This window comes from Alexandromys fortis, unplaced genomic scaffold, assembly GCF_014885135.2.
Source record: "Alexandromys fortis isolate MF-2015 unplaced genomic scaffold, M_Fortis_MF-2015_v1.1 scaffold_6, whole genome shotgun sequence".
Classification (NCBI taxonomy): domain Eukaryota; kingdom Metazoa; phylum Chordata; class Mammalia; order Rodentia; family Cricetidae; genus Alexandromys; species Alexandromys fortis.
The window spans coordinates 18,700,299-18,724,007 of record NW_026067902.1 but is presented as its reverse complement, the minus strand read 5'-3'; the positions used below and the strand labels follow the sequence as shown (position 1 = coordinate 18,724,007).

General features: G+C 49.5%; 1 protein-coding gene across 2 annotated transcripts in view; it reads right to left on the bottom strand.

The window, feature by feature from the left end:
- Pla2g4e (phospholipase A2 group IVE) overlaps nucleotides 1–23,709 on the bottom strand; it is a 38,913-nt gene that overhangs the window by 13,311 nt on the left and 1,893 nt on the right. The window contains exons 2-12 of one of the 2 annotated variants that reach the window (XM_050134478.1): nucleotides 18,174–18,246; nucleotides 11,232–11,368; nucleotides 9,488–9,619; nucleotides 8,072–8,112; nucleotides 7,346–7,388; nucleotides 6,490–6,553; nucleotides 5,242–5,402; nucleotides 5,053–5,139; nucleotides 4,673–4,710; nucleotides 2,493–2,628; nucleotides 682–818 (exon numbers count right to left, since the gene is read on the bottom strand). In XM_050134478.1, the coding sequence (XP_049990435.1) occupies nucleotides 682–818; nucleotides 2,493–2,628; nucleotides 4,673–4,710; nucleotides 5,053–5,139; nucleotides 5,242–5,402; nucleotides 6,490–6,553; nucleotides 7,346–7,388; nucleotides 8,072–8,112; nucleotides 9,488–9,619; nucleotides 11,232–11,368; nucleotides 18,174–18,246 (1,049 nt within the window). Of the gene's footprint in view, nucleotides 1–681; nucleotides 819–2,492; nucleotides 2,629–4,672; nucleotides 4,711–5,052; nucleotides 5,157–5,241; nucleotides 5,403–6,489; nucleotides 6,554–7,345; nucleotides 7,389–8,071; nucleotides 8,113–9,487; nucleotides 9,620–11,231; nucleotides 11,369–18,173; nucleotides 18,247–23,709 lie in introns of those variants that run through there. The other variant, XM_050134477.1, reaches the window with a different exon arrangement.

The window sequence follows — 23,709 nt, the reverse complement described above, 5'->3', positions numbered from 1 at the left end:
TCTTATATAAAGATAACTGTATTAATGACCTTCATAGAAACATTGTCATTAACCTTCAAGATCCTTTATTTTATTTTATTTTATTTTATTTTATTTTAGCCCTGGTGCTATGCCAGCTGTTAGAGTTGACCTTCCCTGGCTTCTGCCTCAGCAGAGCGGGGAGGAGGCAGCCCTGTAAAAGCTTGCTTTCTCCTTTCTGCTACTTGATGGGGCCTGACAGGGCAGAGACCAGGGGAAAGGATAGTATTGAGAACCTGCAGGGAGGCAAGCCAGGGCAACCGGCTAGCTCCACCCATCCTGGAGATGGGGGCCCATCCCCGAGAGAGGGTGGCTGTGTCTCACTAGGACAGACAGTAACACCAGGCTCACTCATCACTGGCCACTGTGATTTTCTGGGCCGCTGCCAAGGACATAGCCAATAATGGCCAATGTATATAGTGGCTCTGTGCTTAATACTGGGAGAGGCCAAGCCTATTGTCAACCCCACTTTACAGACCCAGCAAACCGAGTCTAAGGAATTAAACTGAATGTCCCAGATCCCACAACTGTGCATGGCAGAGCTTTTCCGGAATCATGAGTCACTTTACATGGGATGGGAAAATTCAGAGTTCTACCAGATCCCAGGCCACACCCATTGCTGCTTCCTCTGGGCTCCACCAGCAATGGTGCCCAGTTCCTTACCAGGTTGCACCTGACAAGCCAGTGATGTAAGTAGAACAATCCAGAAGGTTCAGCTTCTGCAGCGCCAGCAGGTGGCCATACAAGGCAACCATGGATCTTGTGCCACCTCCTGTGGCCATGATGGCTATCACTGGCACCTGTAGGCACAGAAAAGACTGCTGGAGAGGGCTCCTCCTCAGACATGGAGTGTCTCAGCTTAATAAAAATGGTGGAAGACAGAGAGCTGGTTAGAGAGAAGGGAATGATTTGGGGACTGCCTTTTACAGAGCAGTGGGCTATGCAGTAGGGCCCAGAAGATGACCTTTGCTCTAAGTCAGTGATGCCATCAGTAAGGGGTCTGCTACCTAATCCAGGCTTGGTAAATCAGAAAGTCATGGTTAGAGAGTTCTAAGCACTCAGCAAGACGGTGGTAGCACATGCATTTAATCCCAGCACTCGGGAGGCAGAGGCAGGTGGATCTCTGTTAGTTTGAGGCCAGCCTGGTCTACAGAATGACTTCCAGGACAGCCAGAACTGTTACACAGAGAAAAGTTGAAAAAAAAAATAATTGAAAAAAAGATTTCTGAGCACTCACCCCAGCTCTTTGTTAATAGACGTTAAAACCGAGGCTAAGGGGAATATGTACGGCTCATGGACGGTGGGGAACATGGACGGCTCATGAACGGTGGGGAACATGGACGGCTCATGAACGGTGGGGAACATGGACGGTGGGGAACATAGACGGTGGGGAACATGGATGGTGGGGAACATGGACAGCTCATGGACGGTGGGGAATATGGACGGCTCATGGATGGTGGGGAACATGGACGGTGGGGAACATGGACGGTGGGGAACATGGACGGTGGGGAACATGGACGGTGGGGAACATGGACGGTGGGGAACATGGACGGTGGGGAACATGGATGGTGGGGAACATGGATGGTGGGGAATATGGACAGCTTATGGATGGTGGCTGACTGATACCTATACATGGCAGCAATGTTGGGATGCTTGTCCCTGGTCTGGCACACAGTACATGCTCAGCCTGTACAGCATTTGTAAGAGCAAGAAAAGGAAAAAAAACCCACATTCTGATAAGTGTGTGTGTGTAAAACATAGGTTTAAGGCGCCCTTGCGGTTTCTCTAAAGAGGAGACGAAAGGGGAAGCTTCCTATTTTCATTAGTAGAGCCTGTAAAATCTTTCCTGGAGCTGAAGCCCCACCCCAGCCAGCTTCTGTCTCAGCCTACATCCTGGTTAGCCAGGTGCTCTGGGCCCAGTTCCCCAGACTAACAGATGGAGGTGCAGGGCCTCTGTGGCTACCTCCAGGGGAAGAGGCAACTGGCTCCGGGAATGGAAGAGGATTCTCTTCAGCTTCCTTCAGCTGTCATTTCTGGTGGGGACGGGTACATGCACACATTAGAGAAGAAAAGGAACGAGAGGGTGAAGGCTGGGGGCTGGGTGACCTAGGTGCTGCAACTTGAAAATGTCTCCTGGCTGGGTGAGAATGCCATCCTGATGCTATATCAGTAAGACGCTATGTCAGTAAGACAGCTTAGCCATGTCAGGATTCCCCTCCACCCCTGTATGTGTGCATGCATGTGTGTGTGCGTGTGCGTGTGTGTGTGTGCAGCACCAGGAGCCCCCATCCCTACCCCGGTAGACACGCAGCTGGACCACACAGAGCAGGGCCCTTGTCCTGGCACCACACCCTCAGTGGCCTGAGTGAACACAAATCCAGGTGGTACAGTAGCCACCGTGGGTCTGGGAAGGCTAAGGTAGGACGTGGAGCTGGGGGACCGGTTTAGCGCAGGCAGTGCCCCTGCTGACCCACCTCATCCTCATGCAGGTCCTCCTCCAGTTGCAGCACCTGACTTAGGGCTTTGGTCACCACCACCTTCCGCTTCTGCAGAAACTCCACCTCTTCCTGGCACAGGCTGAAGCCGAGCCGCACATCCAGCGTGTCAGGGCTGTGGGAAAGGGGACCCTGTAGCCACCGTCTTCAACTGGCAGATGTGGCTTTGGGGCCCAGCTCTGCCATGTATCTCTACATTCTCATCTGCAAAATGCTTACTGGCCAGCACGACCTTCAGTACCTAAAGGCCCTAAGCCTTAGCTGGCTCACGATAAGCTGGTACTTGTCTGAAGACTACCACTGGGCCTCTTCAAACCTTCTGCTTCCTCAGCAGGATCGGGAAAATTCCAAAAGGTTTCCCTAGGCACCTTCTCTGTCCCAAAGCTGGACATGAGTGACGAGGGTTCCTTAGACTCTTCTGAGCTCCACAGACCAGCCCTCTGCTCCTGCAGGGCTCCCTGCTCCTTCGGCGTCCTTCCTGCCCACAGAACCATGATTCTGGTGTTTGTGCGACTGACAAAGCCCCTCGTGCTGACCTCACTGCCCCATCCCCACAGTTCCTCAAGGCAGATGAGACATGAGCCACCCCGACAGGCCTGACGCTTGTCCTCCTTTATCACACCCTTGTCTCAAGCAAGTTCAAGCCTGGCGTATGCGACCCTATCAGATCTGTCCAAGCTCACCTTAAGCTACCTGCTGGAAGAGACACGCCAGATTCTCATTGTCTTATTTCTGAATCTCGGTTAGGATCTTTACCTTCACAGGTATTACCTGTATTCCTGAATCCTCCGAGGCCCAGCTCCCCCAAGGACTCCGAGGGGGTGTCACTTTCTGGCCTATTTTTTAGCATACTAACAGAGCTGAGTACCCTTGAAGGCAGGGCCTGGAGTCTCCCAGAACCTCTCTTCCTATAAGGAAATAGCTTCTACTGGCAGTCATGGGACTGAAAATAACAGTAGCATTGGTGGACAGTAACTGAGCATCCCATTCACCATCTAGATTCCTGGTATTTCACATGCGTTAATTCATGGGATTCAAAGAGCAACCTGAATTGCTGATAAGGAAAACTGAGATTCAGTGTGATTAAGAAATTTTCTAATGAAAAATAACAAATCAAACTATAAATAAAAATATAGACAAGGGGCTGGAGAGATGGCTCAGAGGTTAAGAGCTCTGGTTGCTCTTCCAGAGAACCCAGGTTCAATTCCTAACTCACATGGCATCTTACAAATGTCTGTGACTCCAATTCCAGGGGACAGGATGCCCTCTTCTGGCCGCTGCTAGCACTGCACACATGTGGTGCACAGACTTATTATGTGCAAGAAAAACACATATAAAATAAAAATTATAAAAAAAATACAGTCACTTGATTTTCAACACAGGTGAAATTTAACAGGAGAAAGAAGAGTCTTTTCAAAAACAATGATGGAGCAGTTGGATATCCTCATGTAAAATGTACAGGATGTAAAAGAACTAAACCATAACCCAGATGTGAGAGCTAAAACTAAAGACATCTTAGAAGAAAGTATGGCAGCAAATTTTCATGATTTTGGATTAGGCACTATTTCCTAGATTTGGCATCAAAAATACAAATGACAAAAGAGAAAATAGTTTTCATCAAAATTATAAACCTTCATTTTTCAAAGGTTACCCTCAAAAAGTACAAAGAGGAGCTGGAAGATATGGCTCAGCAGTTAAGACTAGGTTCAGTTCCCAGTACCTACATGGTGGTTCACAACCATCTGTAACTCCAGTTCTGAGGTAACCAATGCTCTCTTCTGATCCCTGTGGGCCCTAGCTAAGCATGGCATATATACATACATGTAAACAAACACTCATACATGATATAAGATAATACACACACATACACACACAAAGAAAATATAAAGATATCCCACAGAACAAGGTAAATATAAATACTTTTATCCAGAATTATGCAAAGAACTTCCATAAATTAATATTAAGATGGAACCCACTTAAAATATAGGCAAAGAATTTGGATAAACATGTCTCAGAAAAGATCTACTAAAGGCCAAGCAATTCCGGAATAGATGCTCAGCCCCATTAGCCATGGAAGAGAACACAAATCAAGGCACGGTGAGATACGACTTCACACCCACTCCCCTGAGTTAGGGAAAGGACAGGAAAGGGTACTTTACCAGGGCACGGACTTCATGTGTAGTTCATAGTTCTCTCCCTGAGGAGAAAAGGATGTTAGAGATGACCCCTGAGAGCAAAGGAGCCCGGCCAAAGAGGGGGAGACTTACTGCATGACTCACTCATGGACAGAACTCAGCATGCACGCATGCTCACATACATGCGTGCATGCTCCCTTCCCACAGCCTGCTTCTAGATTCAACGATTCCATCACCTTCACTCAGACTCCACGTTTCCTGGTTCCCACTGAAGCCTACGAGGCCATTCATTTTGCCTGCGAGACCCCGGGTGCTACCTTCCCCATGTGTCTTTGCGCTCTTCCCATCTCCCCGCTACTGGAGCTAGGCGGCTCTGGAACCCCTTCTCAGACCCAGGTGCTCACCACGGGCAGGGTCACCGGCTGGCCATCAGAAAGACAATCGAGGGGCTGGCAGACGGAGCCATTCCTGCGTGTTCCACAGCAGCAAATCTGGAAGGATGGGTGGGCTCTGTGAGGGGCTGAGGGACTTCTCTGTTAGCCCTTCCAGCCCAGTACCCCTCCTCCTCCCATCCAACTGCGGTTGCCGTGTACCCCACAGTTCCAGCGGCTCTCTGGCGCCTCCGCACGCAGCTGGGGCTGGAAGTACTTAGGGTAGTGGAAGCAGGCTGGATTGCTGCAGCAGGCCTCCTGGAAGGGCGGGACGCACTGAGTATTCTCGAAGGAGTCTGTTACCATCACTAGGAGGTCATTATCTGAGAAAGAAGATGCAGTTAGACCCCTGAGAAGATTCTCATCTCGGCTTCCCATTTAGCCCAGCAAAATTCCTATCTTGGCTCAGCGGTTAAGACCACTTGTTGCTCTTTTAAAGACCCTGGTACAGTTTCCAGCACCCACAGGGTGCCTCACAACTGTTTAAAGTCCAGTTCCAGGGACTCCAACACACTTGGAGTACGTACATACACAGGCAAAAATGCTCATATGTATAAGATAAAATTAATTAAAAAATAAAAAAAATCCCATCTTGAAGTGCCAGTTGGGGTTCACAATCCCCAGACACTCATTCACATGCCTCAGACAGGAACCTGAAATCTGCATTTTAAAAAACAAGGCCTGTGGAGTATACCGACAGATACACTCTCCAGAAAGTCCTCTGAGATGCTGAGTCAAGGTAAGACCTCTTGGTGTTGCTTTACTAGAACAACCTACCGTCCCCCTCTGCCAAAGTCACCAGCCCATTGTAGAGAAAACAGACCCCCCCCCCCCCCCCCCCCCCCCCCCCCCCCCCCCCCCCCCCCCCCCCCCCCCCCCCCGCAAGCTGTCAGTTTGGGAGCAGAAGCCCCTCCAAGCCCTTCTTTCTAGCCTGTGTCTGTGAGGCCACACTGCTTCCCTGAGAAGAGCTAGTAGTCCAACATAGGAGAGGCGCAGAGGGGCAGACAGCGACATGTGTGCCTCACTAGGAAAATGCTCTGAACTGGGAGCTGCTAGGAAGACGTGGCCTGAGGACCCCTGCAGCTACAGAGCCCACCGGCCCCACTGTCCGAGCATAGCAGACTCAGGGCAGCACTGAGCCCTAGGCTCCAGGACACTAGGCGGCCCTGAGGACTTCCATCTGGGTCCCTGGAAAAACACACTCTTCCTAGAGACAGCTGAAGAGGACGGGTGTCTGGGGACACAATTCTGAGGAGTTTTGACTTTGCTTCTCCCAACCCAGGATAGCCCATAGCAGGTTGAGTTGACCTAGTTTCCTGAGCTCCAAAATGACCTCCACGGGGCTTGGAAGCGGTCTTCCTCCCACCCCCATGCCCAACCCCGCCATTAGAAGAGCAGAGAAACTCTTACTTTTCTTCCTCTTCCTTGGCCTCCTGGATTCCGCACAGACCTCCAGGCAAGAGACTTGCCGAGACTGTAACAAAGCAAAAAGGGTAGGTGGGACGCTAGGCAAAGCCACGCCCCAATAACCAAAGCCACGCCCCCTCTTCCAGTTAGAAGGGAAGAGGCAAAGGCTTAGATTTAGTGTTGACCAGCTTTGGGCTTCTGCTGAGCATGCTGGGTACTGAGTACTCCAAGAAGGGGGAAGACAAAGCTAGGCGCACATCATGGTTTACTGGGAGTCATGCTCACAGGAGCACCAGGGGCTGACCTGAGGCTGTGTCCAGTCGTGCAAGTAAGAACTTGGGATAAAATAACCTCCGAAAAACAGAGACGGGGCAAAGGCTGTTGCCGCACATCCCATGCACTCTGCTTTAAAAAAAGTTTTCTGGGACATTGGGTACATTCAGTTAAAATAGCTATGATTTTTGTTGTCTTTTTTTTTTTTGTTTTGTTTTTTGTTGTTTTGTTTTTTTGAGGCAGGGTCTCACTATGTAGACCAGGAGCTGGCCTAAGAAATAATTTTAGTCCTGAAATCAGGCTTTCAGAGGTATTGGAGTTGTAAGTGACCGATTCTGGGAGAGGGCTGATCTTTTGGGAGTGCAGGGTGCTGGGCAAGGGTGATACCCTCATACTTCCTGCCTTCATCCAGGAGCTCGGGATGCAGCCCCAGCCCTGGGTGCACCTCATTTAGTTAACCATTTAGGCTAATTCTCCCTGGACTCAGCATAGGGACAAGGTTCCAAGGTAGGCTCAAGCCCCTCTTCCCTGAAAGCAGCAGCCACATGCGGCCTCTGGAGTGACCAGAGCCCAGAAGGACAATTACCACAATCACGCCATTGGTGATGAGCATCTCTGGTGAAGAGAGACTGAAAGACAAGAGAACTCCAGGTCAGTGACAATGTTCTTGGCTGGTTTCTTAAGAAGGCAGCAAAAGCTATAAATCATATCAGTCATAGAATAGCAGATCCTTCTCAGTTAAATGAGAAATATCTGCTTGAAAAACTAGGTTTGAGATGGCAGTGGTGGCGCACGTCTTTAATCCCAGTACTCAGGAGGCAGAGACAGGCAGATCTCTGTGAGTTCGAGGCCAGCCTGGTCTACAAGAGCTAGTTCCAGGACAGGCTCCAAAGCTACAGAGAAACCCTGTCTCAGAAAAAGAAAAGGAAAGAAAAGAAAAGAAAAGAAAAGAAAAGAAAAGAAAAAAGAGAGAGAGAGAGAGAGAGAGAAGATCTCAAGTGTGTGCTACCATACTTTATTTATACAGTACTAGGGACTGAACCCAGGGCTTTGTGTTAGGCAAGCATTCTACCAGCTGATCTATATGCCCAACCTCATAAATCTTTAAACAGATACTGGTATCAATGGAACTAGAATAGTGTCTGAGCCTGGGCACCTACACCCTTTATAAGCCCCCAAGAGAACCTGCACACATGGAGGAAGCCAGCACACAGGCCAGCAATGAGGCCAGAACAAGGTAGGGCAGTGCGAAGGCAGACACAGCTCTAAAGTCGAGGATCTTAGCTGATGCGCAGGGCTGATGCCTACTTACTTCTCTGCGAGCAGGAACTCCACCTCCAGCTCTTCCATGCCCTGATGAGAGAGAAAGGGACGGAGGCTATTGGCCACGTCTGCAAACCTCTGCCTGCAAGGACCCACTTCCACCCCTGCCGACCTGCGTGCCCCGCCCATGGGGCTGTGGAGAAGGAATGGCTGCTGCCGGCTCTTCTTGCCCTCCCCACCTCTCTTTGTCCCAGGCTCTGACATCAGGCACAGCATGACAATGCAGGGTGTCAGAGCCCCGTGGACATGGACTCAGTCACCTTGACTAACGGTCAGAGAGTTCAGGCCTATTCTTGCTCCTCAAGGTTAGTGACAGGAGGTTTGCCCACGGGTGTGACTCCAAACAGGATGATTTGACCTCGGCTGTAGTTACTTGAAGCTTTGGGTATTTGAGAAGATGAGCATTTTGCTCCTTGCATTTTGGTAAAAAAAAAATGTATTTTGTCTCCCCCCTCCCCTTTGGATTGGGGTATATAAAGCCTATGAAAAATAAATGTGGGGGGGCTACGTATTCACTGAGTTGCCCTCCTGACTCTATCCTCTGTCTCTATTTCTTTGTGCCTCTATTTTTTTTTCTGCCTAACATTTCTAACCCACATGCCCCTACCCTGGAATGTACAAACCTGTCCGTTCAAGGCTGGACCCCACAGCAGGGGATTCAGGTGCGGATGTGACTCCTGGCCCTGAATATGCATTCTTCTGTCCCTGAGCACTGGTTTTCTATTTCGACTCCCGGTTCTCCACTGTTTGCCTGGCTTCTCGTGGGGCTCAGAGCTTGGGCAAGGGAGCTCTGAGCTGGTGTCTTTAGAGAGCCCAAACCTGCCAACACAAGCCCCTTTCCTCTGCTTCCATGCCTCGTGTGTACCTGAGGGTGAAGCACGGCTTCACTGGGCTTCAGTTTCCCCATCGGAATACACAGAGCAAAGGTAGAGATGCTTGCCCTCTGATGTATGCCCAGAACCTCACCTCACACAGAATCACCCAGCTATTTGTTCAATGGCTGAATCTAGAATACCCTAGCTCTTTCCAGCTCTGAACTTCCCTGAGTTGCCCTCTCTACCTCAAGGGCATTCCAGAAAGAGGACTTGGAGGTGAGGAAAAGGAAATGGGCACCCACATTTCTAGTTAGCATAGCAAACTCTAACTGCTAGGGTGCCATCATTACTTTTTTTCATTTAAGTCTCATAACAACACTACTTGGAGGACTAGCGTCACTATTGCATAGATGAAGAAGTAGGAAATGAGGAAAGTTAAGTAATTTCCATGCAAGTGACAGTGCTAGGATTTGAACCAGAAGTATATCCTTTCCCCAGCTTGTATATGTGCTCAGAGATGCCCACGGAAGGGTGTCATGGCAGTATGTGGGTATTCTCAGGAGGTTAGAAGCTCTGTGATCTGCACCCACCTCTGGGTTGAGCGGAAACTTCACGTGGGTTTTGTTCCGAAGGCAAAGCTTGGAGAGGTCATAGAGTACGGTCAGGAGATGGTCATTTGGCGTCAATGTGTCTTCATCACAGACACTCAGCTCTAGTATGTTCTAGAGGAAAGAGGAGAGTGAATGCCTGGTTACCATGGTTGCAGTGATCCACTCCCAGGACAGAGGACAGGACCTCAGTCCTAGCAGAGTGAGGTCTGACGAAGGGGGACACAGATACTTCCGCTTGGATGCCAGAGACATCTGCAGGGATGAAGTGTCTTCCCCTGCTTTCCAGCTCCCTAGAGACTGCCCTCCTCCCCCGCTCTGATTTCAGGGTAATTTGGTCCCTTTAAAAGCTTGAGAAGCCTAGGGAGATTATAGAGGGCTTTCATTTCACCCGGGGCAGGATGGAGAGCAAAGCAAGGCCCTACAGACATGGGGCACCTGGGATCTGAAGATAGCAAGAAAAGGCAGGCCAGGGAAATGAACATTTGCTACTCCAAGGGAGGGGCCAATAAAGGCTATTTTGTTCCCAGCGATTGGGGGATTGGGGTGAATTGTGTGAACTCTATGCTTTGGCACAGTAACCCCTAAGAAGGTCTTATGAGTCGTCCCAAAGTAACTCTTCAAGTAGCAAGTAGCCTGTTCTCAATGGCCTCAGATGGCATGGACTAGTTTCTAAGACTCTTAACCTCTGATCCTGGGAGCTGTGACTGAAGGCAAGGTTTACGTCCTAGATTTCTATCTAGTGGACATAAATGCGGTTCTGGGTATCTCTAACTATATAGATCTGTTGGTCTTGTAATTTTTAGAAGCTTATATATGTACCAGGGCAATCTAGTAACTGCAAAACAGGAAGCAAGATAGTACACTACCTCTACCTCCCTCACCAAATTTAGATACACAATAGAAAAAGCATCTTACTTGATGTTATTGAGATAGGGTCTCACTGTGCAGCTCAGGCTGCTTCACACTTTCATCCTACTGTCTTAACCTCCTGAGTGTTGAGATGACAGGTGTGAGCGGGTGAAGAGGGTTTTTTTTTTTTTTTTTTTTTTTTGGAACCATGGGGAGCCAACCCTCTTGAAAACTAAAAGGACTCTTCACGAACTAGAACTACACTTCTAGTTCTGGAAGGTCGAGAGGGTCTGTCCTTCCTGGGCTAGATCAGGACTTGGAGGGTCAATTTGTCTCAAGGCGGCCACCACTCAAGCTGCTCAAGGAGAGTTCTACCAGAAATGTGGCTGTGATTTAGATGCACCGTGTAGCTGAAGAAAAACGCCGCTGCGAAATAATGGCTCAACAAGCGAAAGAGCGCACACCCAAGGAAACAGAGTAAGTGAAGGACTGACGCGATCAAGAGCAGATTTCAGAAGAGAGCCTCTGGCTGAAATCAGATCAGGTTAGACCTGGCTTTCCCTACTGCGTATTCTCCTGCAGGGAGGATGCTCTGGAAGGTCCTGGAAACACAATTTGTGCTTCAGCAAGAGGCTGTCAGGATCAACGAGAACTAGGAGGACGGGGAAGTGAGAAGGTAGAAGGATTAGCAGACTCAGAGAGGAACACGCATAGGAGGAAGGAAGCAGTCGGTGAGTGGGAAGACAGGTTAATAGGGCATGTAAGACAATACACAAACAGCCTTGAGGAAGACATGGGAGTGGGGAGGGACAGGTGGTGGAGAGGGGAGCAGACACGTGGGCAGGGCACCCAGGTGTGGTCCTCAGTGGCTCACCTTTACTTGAGTCTGGATCTGGAAGGTGAAGCTCTCATCCCACTCTGGGTGTGGGCAGTTGGAGATGGTTCTGGTCCTCACCTTCTCCCGAGAGGCAGTAGGCAGCCAGAGAGTGACAAAGCAGTCCGTTTGACTCACTGTCTCAGGAAGACAACAGTAGAAAAGAAAGGAGAAGAGAGGAGACGGTGAAGTCAAGAGAGAACCTCAGGCAAATCTCTTCTAGAGCAAGGTCTCCTCTCGGTTGTACATCTTCTCCTGATGCGGGAATCTGCCTCTCTGGCTTGGTCCTAGAACCCTGAGAAGCCACACAAACCAAGGGCTATAGGTCACAAGGGATTGAGGGTGGGTCTTGCTGACCCTCATCATGGACCAGGGTAACCTAAAGAGGAAGTACTCCAGGTGCTAGAGCAAACACCTCTGATGATTAATCTTGGTTGTCAATTTGACTAATTTAGGATCAACTAGAACCCAAGCTTTGGGCCATTCCTGTGAAGGTTTCTAAATCAGATATTTGAAGCAGGAAGTCCCACCTTAATTTTGGGCCACACCTTGTGGTGGCAGCCCATATAAAATAATACAGAAGAAGGAAACTTGCCTTTTGCCTGCTTGCCCTCATTCTCACTGGCAAGACCACCCCCCTCCTGTTGCTATAACATTACTTAACCAATATTGGAACCGCCTTCTTTGGGATTCCAATATGTACTGAGGACCAGCATCTCCCAGGAGTACTCTCCAGGCCTACAGCTTTAGATCGGGACTCTGAGACAGCTAACCTCATGGACCAAACAATGATTGCATCCTCAGCCTTTCCCATCACAAGAAAGCCATTGTGGGACTATCCAGACGACATTCTGTGAGCCTCTCTAATAAACCCCCTTTTAATACATATTCACTATGTCTGTTCCAGCCCTTAGAGAACCCTGACTAGTATACGCCTGCTGATTGGAACAAGATAAGCTACATAGTGCTCCAGATGTCGTGGAAATACCTAAAAGCCCTGCTCCAAAGATTCACTTTACCTGTGGTCTTAGCACCAAGGGAACCACAGTAGGGTTGTGCTGAGAAGCATCAGGGAGAAGTATAGTTTTCCACCAGACAGCTGAGAAGGGCCATTGTGGGAACGGGTTCAGATGAAACAATGTGGAGGGGCCGTGTCTTTGTACGACTTAATGCAGCTGCCCTAGTGGGTTCTCCATACGGTACTGGTCTCCTAGCCTGGGGTGTACAATCCAGGACACTCTCGTGTTTGTGGCCAAGTGCCTTCTTCCACTTTAAATGAACAAACCTAGTATATTGCTCCATGTGCCCTGGAGAAGGGAAACTGCTTTGATGTCAGTAAGACTTTCCAAAATGGAAGCTGCTCTAACCTTTCTGGTGGGAGTAGCAGAACAGATAGGGCTAAGGATAGCCTAAGTGGTTCCTCATGCCATTATGCTTGGGAGGAGGGAGGAAGAGAAGGTACCAAGACTATCTTTGTCACCAGCTCAGTGACCTGCTTGGTTAAGTCCTAGGGTGCACCTCTGTAGAATTTAGTGAAAGTCCATCGTTCCCACTGTCAGAAGTCCTGTAGGTAGTGAGGCTGGGGGGATGGGACTCCAACTAGCTCATAACTTTTACTAGGAATTGCTGTGTGAGTGGAAGCAGAGCTGCCCCCAGGGACCCAAGCTCGTGTTGCACCATAAGTTAGTTCTGCATGGTTTGTAGCCCCATCCTGCATCATGCGTTCAGGCTTCTGATGGCAGTTAGTCTTTGATGGCTCACCATTTGGTGAGCAGACACTCCCAGCCCTCCTCCCGCTGAGTAAAGGTGAGAGGGCGCCACGCCATCCTCACCTGTCCTAATCCACACAGAAAGACGAAACTTTGACGGAATGAGAAGAAAATGATGACCTCACCATCTGGGCCCCTCTCCTCCAGGCCCACCCTGTTCTCGCCCACTGACTCAGGTACCTAGGCCAGCACAGGGCATGCTCCCTGATTCTCACCCTGAGTCCTCATCTGTACTCACACCACCTTGTGCACGTCGCTGTCACCTCTGCAGCTTTCCCACTGGGCTCCCTGTTGTTGTCAGCCTTCTCCCCTAAGAGAGGGGCTTTGGAAGCATGGCTTTGTCACTGTGCAGTTTAATGGCTACCATCTGGCTTCAGGAAGGAGTCCATCTTTACCCATCATGGCTCTCCTTTCTATTTTCTCAGCTTCGCCTCAACTCTCCACCCTTCCTGACTTCCCACCCCTGCCCTGCATGTGTTTATGCCTACACGCACACACCTACACATGCGTGTAGACAACCAGCCACACGCACTCTGACTGCAGGACAAGCTTAGTCATCTCAGCTCTCCAAAAGGGCCATGCTGTCTTGCTCCAGGCCTTGCACCTGTCGCTCCTTGTGCCAGGCACTTCTTCCTTCCTTCCTCCCTCCCTTCCTCTCTCTCTCTTCCTCCTTTCCTCCCTCCCTTCCTTCCTCCCTTCCTTCTTCCTTCCTTTTTTCTTTCCTTCCTTCCTCCTTCCCTTCCTCCCTCCTCCCCTCTCTTCCTCCTTCCCTCCCTTTCTTCTTTGTTTTCTTTCTTTCTTTCTTCTTTCTTTCTTTCTTTCCTTTCTTCCTTCCTTCCTTCCTTCCTTCCTTCCTTCCTTCCTTCCTTCCTTCCTTCTCTCCTTTCTCTCTCTCCCTCTTTCTTTCTCTTTCTTTCCTCCTTTCCCTCCCTCCCTTTCATTCTTGTGTAGGTGTGCCTGTCTGCATGAGACATGTACAATGTGCATACGGTAACCTGTAGAGACCAAAAGAGGGCATGGGATCTGGAGTTACAGGAGTTGTGAACATCCATGCACATGATAGGAAGGGAACATGGGTCCACCATAAGCATATTCTTGACAGTTGAGGCATCTCTTTAGCTTCAACATCCTTCTTTTCTACTTTTCCCTTTTTTTGCTTTTTTTTTTTTTTTTTTTTTTTTTTGGTTTTGGTTTTTTGAGACAGGGTTCCTCCGTGTAGCCCTGGCTATCCTAGAACTCGCTCTGTAGACCAGGCTGACCTCGAACTCACAAAGATTGTCCGCTTCTGCCTCTGCCTCTAGAGTGCTGGGATTAAAGGCCTACGCTGCCACCACCCAGCTACTTCTTTCCTACTTTAACCCACCCTTCTCTTCATTAGCCCTTTAGGTTTTAGAATCTTCTCTGTACCCCTCCTCTGAGCGTCCAGTTCCGGTCCCATGTGGCACTCCCGAGAGGGCTGTTGCTATGGTGCACTGGCAGGGCAGGTCCAGTCATGGTCTTCACCACTGTGCTCATTGAGAAGGCCAGGGCCTGCGACCTTTGGGCGCTCACTAGGCAACTTTTAAATGAATGAATAACAACTTCCTGTTAAGGGCTGTATCAGAGGCAAGAAATCCTGAGCAGATGCAGGTGGGCAAGTCAGTGTGTGTGATTGCTCTGCTTACGGGAGGTGCCCCAGGGACCTGCTAGGCCCTCTGGAACTCCTCCCTTTGCTTTTCCTGGTCCCAAGCACTTCCCTCTAAGTCTGCTTTCTGTGCAGAGGGATTCTGCCAGGCCTGTTGGCTCTGCCAGGTCGCTCAGCGCACCTGACTTAGAGGACCCTTAAAGGCCTCTGTCTCTCTAAAACTGCTCCACTTTTATCAATCCATACCTAGAAATTTCCCACTGAATCCATTAAATAACATCTCAGTCTTTTGTTTTAAACCTCAAGTTAATATAAAAAAAATTCTTTCCAAGCATGGTAGCGAATGTTGTTTAGTTTTAGCTAATTTGACACAAACCGAGACATATCTGGGAAGAGGGAATCTCAACTGAGGAATTACTCGCCTTCATCAGACTGGACTGTAGGCAAGTCTGTGGGGTGTTTTCTTGATTAATGACTGGCATGGGAGGGCCCAGTTCCACTGTGAGTGGAGCCACCTCTGGACAGGCGGTCCTGGGTTTTACAAGAAAGCAGGCTGAAAGCCATGGTGATCTATGCAGTAAGCAGCGTCCCTTCTGTGGTCTCTGCTTCGGTTCCTGCTGCCAGGCTCCTGCCTTGAGTTCCTGTCCTGGCTTCTCTAATGAAGTTCTAAAATCTGTAAGATTACATAAGCCCTTTCTCCCCCCCCCCCCAAGTTGCTTTTGGTCAATATTTTGTCACAGCAGCAAAAACCAAATTAGGCAAGCTGCATGCCTGGAATCCCAGCACTGAGAGGGCAGATGCAGGAGGAACAAGAGTTCAAGTCCCGTCTCAGGTCTCAGTTCTGTAGTGAGACTTGTCTAATGAATAAAGAAACAAACAGTAGCAGCAACAACAAAACATTCCTGGAAGTGACAAGGTCGATCAGGCGATCAGGATCAGATACCCATACTCAAGCATTCATTAGTTTCCCGATTCTTTTTGCTGAAAGAGTCCTCTATCCCATACTTGAAAGGCTGAGAATGAGGAGAGCGTGGCTTAAAGGGAGGAGGCCAAGGAATGATGGTGGAGGCTCTGGGGGCCCAGGTGACAGTCTGAGGCAACCACATTAGCCAACTGTAAGAATACTGTCATGTCAGCCACAAGGAAGTGATGACTAAGCTGGGAATTTCAAGACCTGGGATTTCCTAGACAAAAGCAGGTTCTAGCCCCTGTTCCCCAGGAAGTGACAGAGGATGTGGTCATGTGAATGACATGTTCCCTTCCTTGAATTGTAGGTGGCAGAGATGACTTAATTGTCCTCACAGATGTTCAGAACATTCCTGTGTGGTTACCAGTGGATACCCCAGTATCTCTTGAGGTACCTGCCTGATGTCCCCAGGGGTACTGGTTGGGATTTCAACTTGTTTTCATCACAGAAGGAGATTCCTGGTGGCTGAGGGTTTCTAGGGGTGCCTGCCTTCTAGCCTGGGACAGGTACTCTTTAGCTCTTGGCAAGTGGATTATCACCCCTGAACCTCTGAGTACTTCCTTCTATTAGGCTTTTGACATCTCCAGAAATCAGACATGGGTTAGATGCCTAAACCAAAGAACCTTTAATATTGGATTTAAGCTAGAAGGGGCAATTTGAGCAAGAGTGATCAGGATAATCCCCCCGGATCCGTAGACGGTAGCAACATAGCCTATCCGGTGACAACTGTGGAGCTCAGACCCAACGTGACCTTGCCAGCACCATCAGACGTCATAGCTGCCCTTTGTCCCTTAGGGGAAGGGAGAAAAATATAAACAAGGGGTTCCCAAAAAGAACCCCAAAGTCTGCTTGTGTGCCAAGGGGCATGCGGTGAAGGGGGAAAGGAGACTGGTAAAGCCAGATTGTAGCCTGCTACACCACTTGCCAGCCTCCAGGGGATAGGCGTGGCGGGGACACGACAAAAGAAAGGGCCTCGGACAATGGAAGGTCTTGCGTGCAGGCGCAGGCATGAAGACTGAGAATGAGTGTCCTGGGTGACTGGTGACGGGGTTGAAACAGACACACCTCTGGAGAAGCTGGAGGAAGGTGTGGGGGGGGAGCTAGGGCTGAGGGGAGGGGTGACCGCTGCCAAGAAGGAAGAGAGTGAGAGACCCATACTGGGATGGGCAGGAAAGGTGGCATGGTTTGGGCCTGGGGACATTTCCTGGCTCCTCAGGTCACATCCCAGTGTACTGAGAAAGCTCCAAGGAGTCTGGGGGATCCCTTGCTCTGTAGTGGGTCCCTTGGCTGACACAAGCCCAACTTAATGCTTGCTAGAACCGTTCCTACTGACATGGGCCCTGAACGCCTCATCCTCTGTAGACTCAGTCTGAATCATGTCTGTCCCTTTGCAGTCTCAGGGACGACAGGGCTGTCCCTCCTCTGCTCTCCACACCTGCTGTCCCTCCATGATTGGCACGCGAGCATCAGGAAGTCATCATGCAACAGATTCCTTGTCTATCTAGCTTCTGACTGCCTGTAATCTGACCACAGCTTCTTTTCCCTAGAGAGCAGCGGTTCTCAATCTGTGGGTCCTATCATATATCATATCATATGTTATATCATATCATATATCCTGCATATTAGATATTTGCATTGTGATTCATAACAGTAGCAAAATTACAGTTATGAAATAGCAAGGAAATAATTTTATGGTTGGGAGTCACCATAACCTGAGGGACTGGGTTAAAGGGTCACAGCATTGGGAAAGTTGAGATCCACTGCCCCAGAGGGTCCCCTCTCCTCACCTGGAGATTAAACACTCATTCTACCTCAGGCTATCATAAACTTCTCACCTATGAAGTGGACCTCCTGTGATGATCACTCAGGTATGAGGAGACTTGAGCTCTGTTTGAATACCTCATGGCCAGACCACAGTGGGTGCTCCAAAAAGAGCCCCTTCTCTCAGGTTGCTCCTCCTCAGACCAGGCTTTCGGTCCCCCTGGATGTTTATAAACCTGGGTGCTTGGATCCTAGGACCTCAGTGTGCCCTTTTGGCCTTGGCCATTCCCACAGCTGTGCACTCTGGACATAAAACCTTCTCTCCCTAGAAAGGCAAAGCTTCCTTCCTACTTTAAGCAGGCAGAGGTCCACACGAGGAGAGAACTGATCCCTTAGATACCGCACTATAGCATACATGTAGGGCATATCTGGCCCAGTCCCAAAGCAGAGGTTCCCTGAGCTCCTGTGCCCTGGGAATACAGCAGGAGTCAGATGAAGGGGAAGCTAGTCTACAAGGAGTTTGAATATCCAACCACACGGAGGAGGCTGGGCTGCAGGTCTGGGTGCTACAGACTCTACTGTGGCTCAAGAGCCTGGTTTGGGGTTTGTGTCCCGAGAAGCAGCTCTGAGCGGAGCTGGTGGGCAGCTCCATGGTGCTAAAGGGCCTCCACTGCTCTTCCACGGCAGCCTCTACCTCACCGGTAGACACACAGCCATGGCTCAGGACGTCTATACACAGAGATATGCCTGACTGGTGGCTGTCAGGTCCTTTCTCTATCCCGACCCCGCAAAAAGCAGGGAGGAGTGGGGAGGACACTTACGTATGTCAGCCTGCCGGACGTTTTTCATGCCGATGACCCTCACTGTCAGCAGATGGCATGGAGATGGTCCCTCCTGTTGATTAAAAGGAAAGTGAAGTCACCCCTCAAGTACCACCTCGAAACCGCTGCTGCCGCGGAGGCCTCTCCACACTTGTCTCCCTGCCCACCTCGCAGCAACCTCCACGCTGTTCCGTCATGGTTTACTTTGGCTTGTTCCTGTCCTACATGGAAGTCTCTAGAGCTGAGACATGCTGCTTTTTCATCTTTTTACCTCTAGGCTGATATACGTCTATATAGCCCAATGAATAATTTCTTATTCCAGCCACACAGATACAAAAGTTCCCCTTGCCCACTCAACATGGCAGCTTGCTCAGAAGAAGATAGGCACTTTATGACTGGGATGGTAGACACCTTTGAAACCTCGGCATCTCATGCCCGGAGCTTACCACCACAGGTCTTTGTTGCAGCTCTGGGTGTTTGTAGCTCCCTTGCCTGGCAGGCAAAATCCTCAGAGTAACCCTTCCTTGTATTCCTGGCCACTGTACCTCTCCCCCCGGTACGGCATCTGCCCTTCATCTCACTGTGCCTTGCTCTAGATGACTGTGATATTTTGGCCCATGTGCGGTGCTTGTCTTTCACAACGACAAAAGCATGGATAATCTTCACGGCGATGACTGATGGCTGTTAGATGCCTCTGTCGGTATTGCTAACCCCAGGGGCTGGAGCCCTCAGATCTCTGCCTCTCCCTCGGTGCGTTAGCCTAGGAGCTGGAACTGGGGGCACGCCCTGAGCTTCTCATCCAATGCTCATCGGAAGCTGTCTCGCTCTTGTTCCGGTTACTTGCTGAGAGCCCTGCCTTCGTCTCAGATCCCACCCGTCTGAAGTCAGCATCTGGCTTCCCTCGGCAGCTGTCTTTGTCCTCTGTGAGTTTCTTACTAGCCATGGGTCCGCTTTTGTCCTCTTTCCATCTTGCTACTTTCTCCCTCCCAGATATCCCCAAACCATGTTTTCCCATTCTCAAGTGTCCCTGCATCACATGTACTGCCCAGGAAGGGACCACAACTCTCTTCCTCTTTCTATTCAAGTTTCCTGCCCCAGGTTTTCAGATTATGCCTGTGTATGACTGATCTTCAAGGACATATATTCTCACCAACACAAGTCCTCTGCCACCATGCCATTTAGAGAGTGCTTTCCAGTTGCCTCTCTGCACAGACACACAATCTTCTCTCTGTCTATGACGTTTACTCAGAGTTTTGGAATAGCCACTGTGAGCCATTGGGAGAGGATCCAAGGTGGAGAGAGGATGGGCAGGGTTGATGGCGAGGACAGTAGGGTGAACTGGCCATGGACTCTTGCTGCCCACAATGGGAATGTTCTTGGTCACAGAAATCCCCCCACAGACCACTGCATTTCCAGACTCTGGAAGACTCTTCTGGACCTCCAGGGTCCTAGTCTGTTGAGGTAAGGAGCTATGCTCCTCCAGACCCCACTGAGCCAACACAGTGTGAGGCTCCAAGCCTGTTTTCTTCTTGTATCTTGGATTTTTTTTTTTTTTTGATCTATGCTCTTTCTGCTTAAACCTCAGACTTGAAACTCTTTACCAAGAATGTCACCCAGGTGTAGCCCAGCCCTTGCAAGTGTCCACTCCAGGCTTTGGATTTGTCCTGCAGACCCCCAGCTCATCGTGTATGTGTATGGAAGCCTGTCCCCCTCACTGAGCACATCTCCCAATGCTGCTAGAACACTCTGTGACTTTTTCAGATAGGCCTACTCTTTTCTCTTTAAAGAAGATTATGGTTTGTGGAAAAGCCAAGTTTGACATGAAAGGGATTTGGGGCGGAAGTCCTCATATTGACACCACTTGGGGCAATTTGTGTTATCACTTTTCCTCTTCCTCCCAGACTCCTCTGGGGCTTCCGTCTAACCAACAAGAGAACAACAATTCTGAGAAATCTGAGTTCCTCATTACCTGATAAGGACATGCAATTCCAAGATCTCTTCCCTCTCTCTAACAGAACAAGAGTCGAGCTCACAGTTGCTTGTGGGTTCAAGGACCCCTTCTGTGAGTATAACTCAGAAGTCTTTGGGGTCAATAACTTGCTCAAACAGCATTCTGTTGTGAGTTCTGTAGTTGGGCCAAAGACTAAAACCATACTGTTTGTGGTCTGTGGTCTGTGGCTTGTGGCCCATGGTCTGTGGCTTGTGGCCCGTGGCCTGCGGTCTGTGGCCCGTGGCCTATGGCCTGCGGTCTGTGGCCCGTGGCCTATGGTCTGTGGTCTGTGGCCTATGGCGGGACTTTTCTAGGCAGCAAGCTCTTCATTTCTCATCCTGTCCTGGGCAGAGTAGGTCATGGATTGACTGAGCGAGGAGGCAAGCATCACCTTTCGGAAGGAGTGTGTGGTCCTGGCAAGCTTTCCCTACTCTTCATTTCCTCAGAGGGCACCCAGAGTCCAGGCGGGAGCTGTTCTCTTCTGTCTTCTACCCCTAGTGTCTGTCAGTGAGGATGGCTGTTACTTCCTCCTCTGTCACTCACTCTCTTGTACAATACTAGCAACATCATAACTATGGGGCTGCCACTGTGTGAGGTGGAGGATGATGATGATGACAGTTTCTTTGAGGCAAGATAGTCTAGACTGACCTTGAATTCTTGCCTCCACCACCTTTTCTTCATTTTTTTTTTCAAGACAGGGTTTCCCTGTAGCTTTGGAGCCTGTCCTGAAACTCGCCCAGTAGACCAGGCTGGCCTCAAACTCACAGAGATCCACCTGCCTTTGCTTCCCGAGTGCTGGGATTAAAGGCCTGTGCCACCACCACCCTGGAGTCCTTACCTTCCTAATGCTGGGATTATAGATATGAACCACCATGTCCAGCTCTTTATGGATTTATTTGCCTAATTTTTACTATAACCTTTAGCGGTATAGAGAGATAAGAAAAATTCAAGGGGCACGGGTAAAGAAAAGAGGCCTCTTGCTCCGGAATCTGATTTATGTTTGACTACAACTGACAAAATCAGTAGAGATTTGCCTACATGGAGTTAGTTTCCTCCAGAGACATCTCAAACAAGAGTGTGAAAAACAAGATGGATGCAAACAGTTTTTGGATTCAATGACATCAGTTATTAAACATCACTTGCCCTTAACACTGAACCTCTTGAGTCTCACACTTTCATTGATAACAGGACATTGTTTAAAACAAAGAAAAGAAACAAACCAGCTCATTATTTTTTTTTACCTAAAATTTTTACAAATCTTTGAACCTGATTGCAAATTGCATCCTTTACACCATATCACTTTAAAAGACACAAGTCATTTCTACATTATGTGTGTACTAGAGAATATTAGCTGGCATTTTGAGACATGATCACGTGTAACTCAGGTGGGCCTTGAACTTCCTACGTAGCTCAGGCTAGCTTGGAACTGGTATTCCTTCTTCCTCCACTTCCTAAGTGATTATAGCCATGTATCACCCAACCATTAAAGCACATTTTTCTTTCAATTTTTGCACTTACAGTATCTCAAGTTTCTCTCTCTCCCTCCCTCTCTCTCCTTCTTCTTTCTCTCTCTCCATCTCTCATCTTACCCAGCTCAGCTTCGTGCCGACGTATCCTGAAATTCTTCCCTGGCTTACGAAGCTGCCTACACCACAATGGAGGTCGCTAACAGTGGCACCCCTCAGTCTACAGCAGTGGCGCCCCGTGGCGTCCTGTGCTGCAGCTAGCCATCTGAAGAGGCAGTCAGTACGCACTTTGCTGTACAAAGTCCCTTGACCCACAGCTCTTAGCTTGGGTCAGAGTTGAACTCATCTCTGATCCTCAGGCCCAGGGTCACGTCCACTGCCAACTCTCACTTGAGAATGCCTCTCACCAAAAATGAAGAGGCGGTTCTTGTTCTCAACTCCGCTGTCTTGATCTTCCCTCAAGACCAAGTTTCCTGGCCAATTCCTGTTTTTCACCCTGAATTCTCACGGAGCTCTCAGCTAACCCCCAACCTTGGCAGCCCTTCTACTGGCTATGTCCTTATTGGCTGTTTCTATAGACAAGCCCGGGGATCACTCTCCTTGTGAGCCCCCAGAACACATCACAACCATCAGGTCCTTGAAGACCTTATTCATGAATGGACACAGAGGGCCTCTTGAGGTCTGCCTTGAACTTCAGACTGCACCTAGAAATTCCTTCTGGCTCAAAGAATGTTAGGAAGGGCCCATCTCCAAAGTTCCCTAAAGGGGGTTCTTACATCTCAGCAGCACAGAGGTGGAGCACTGGAGGAAGAAAGCGGGACTACCAGACTCAGGCCTGGGCCTAGGTGCGTTCGCAGAGCTGGTGGGCATTGAAAGTCTGTGATCTCAGGACTCAGGAAGCAAACCAGGGAGATGTGTGCACACATGCGCACGAGCATGCGTGCTCTCTCTCACACACACTCACACACTCACACACACCTTCGTTTGGTAAAGAAGTACAATTTTTGCTCCTCCTAAAACATTCACAGCCCCAGAGGAAGCCGATCTACAATAAAAAGACACAATCAAGGAACTGGAGAGAGGTTCAGTGGTTAAGAGCACTGGCTGTTCTTCAGAGGACCCAAGTTTGATCCCAGCACCCACATTGCAGCTCACAGCTGTCTGCAGCTCTAGCACCAAGGGATCCAATACCCTTTTCTGGCCTTCTAGAGCACCGCATGCATGTGGTACAAGACATACATGTAGGCAAAGCAGTCCTACATATAAAATAAAAACAAACCTTTTTTTTTTTAAAGAAAAAAGATACAATAGAATTCAGTACAGTGCCTAAGTTCATATGCTGATGGGAACCAGAAACCGGTCAGATTAAGGAGCCCAGGTTCATGAGCCAAAACCTTAGAGACTTGGGCAAGACCAACCGTGGCTGGGACTGGGAATAAGGACGAAGGTCAAAATATTTAACTGTAGGCATCACTGGGTGCTATGCTTTGGGGCTACAGCCCTGGTGTAAAGACAGCCATACCCCTTCAGCTCAGAGGGCACTTGGCAGGTCCTGGGTGAGGAGCAGGAAGCACTCAGGGGCTTGGAGGTCAGGGCAGGAACTTTGGGACAAAGAGCACAGAGATTCATTCAGCCTCTGAAACAAGCAGCGCGGCCGTGCCAGGGAAGACTAAAGGAACCAGGATACTCGGGCTGCAGACGTGCACAGCCCAGGCTTCCTCCTTGGCCTTGACCTCTGGCTTGATCTTGTCAGGATTCCACTTTCCTCCTGAGAGCTACTCCAAGCAGGAAGCATTGCCAATTCACACGGAAAGTGGGGAGAGCTATGGATTGGCTGCTACACCGTTTAATGCTGCCCGTCTCCCTAGTTTCATAGATATGAGTCTGGCATACCAACTCAGCACTTGACCCTGCCCCTGAACCAGATGCCTTGCATAGGGTCTTAACCCCTAGGAAGCCTCCACAGAAGACATAATCCTTGCCTTACAGAAGAACAAATTACACATCACACACGCTTGCACAGACAGAGATGATGGAGCTAGGTAGGACCCAGAACTCAGTGCAAACCTACCACCTTATC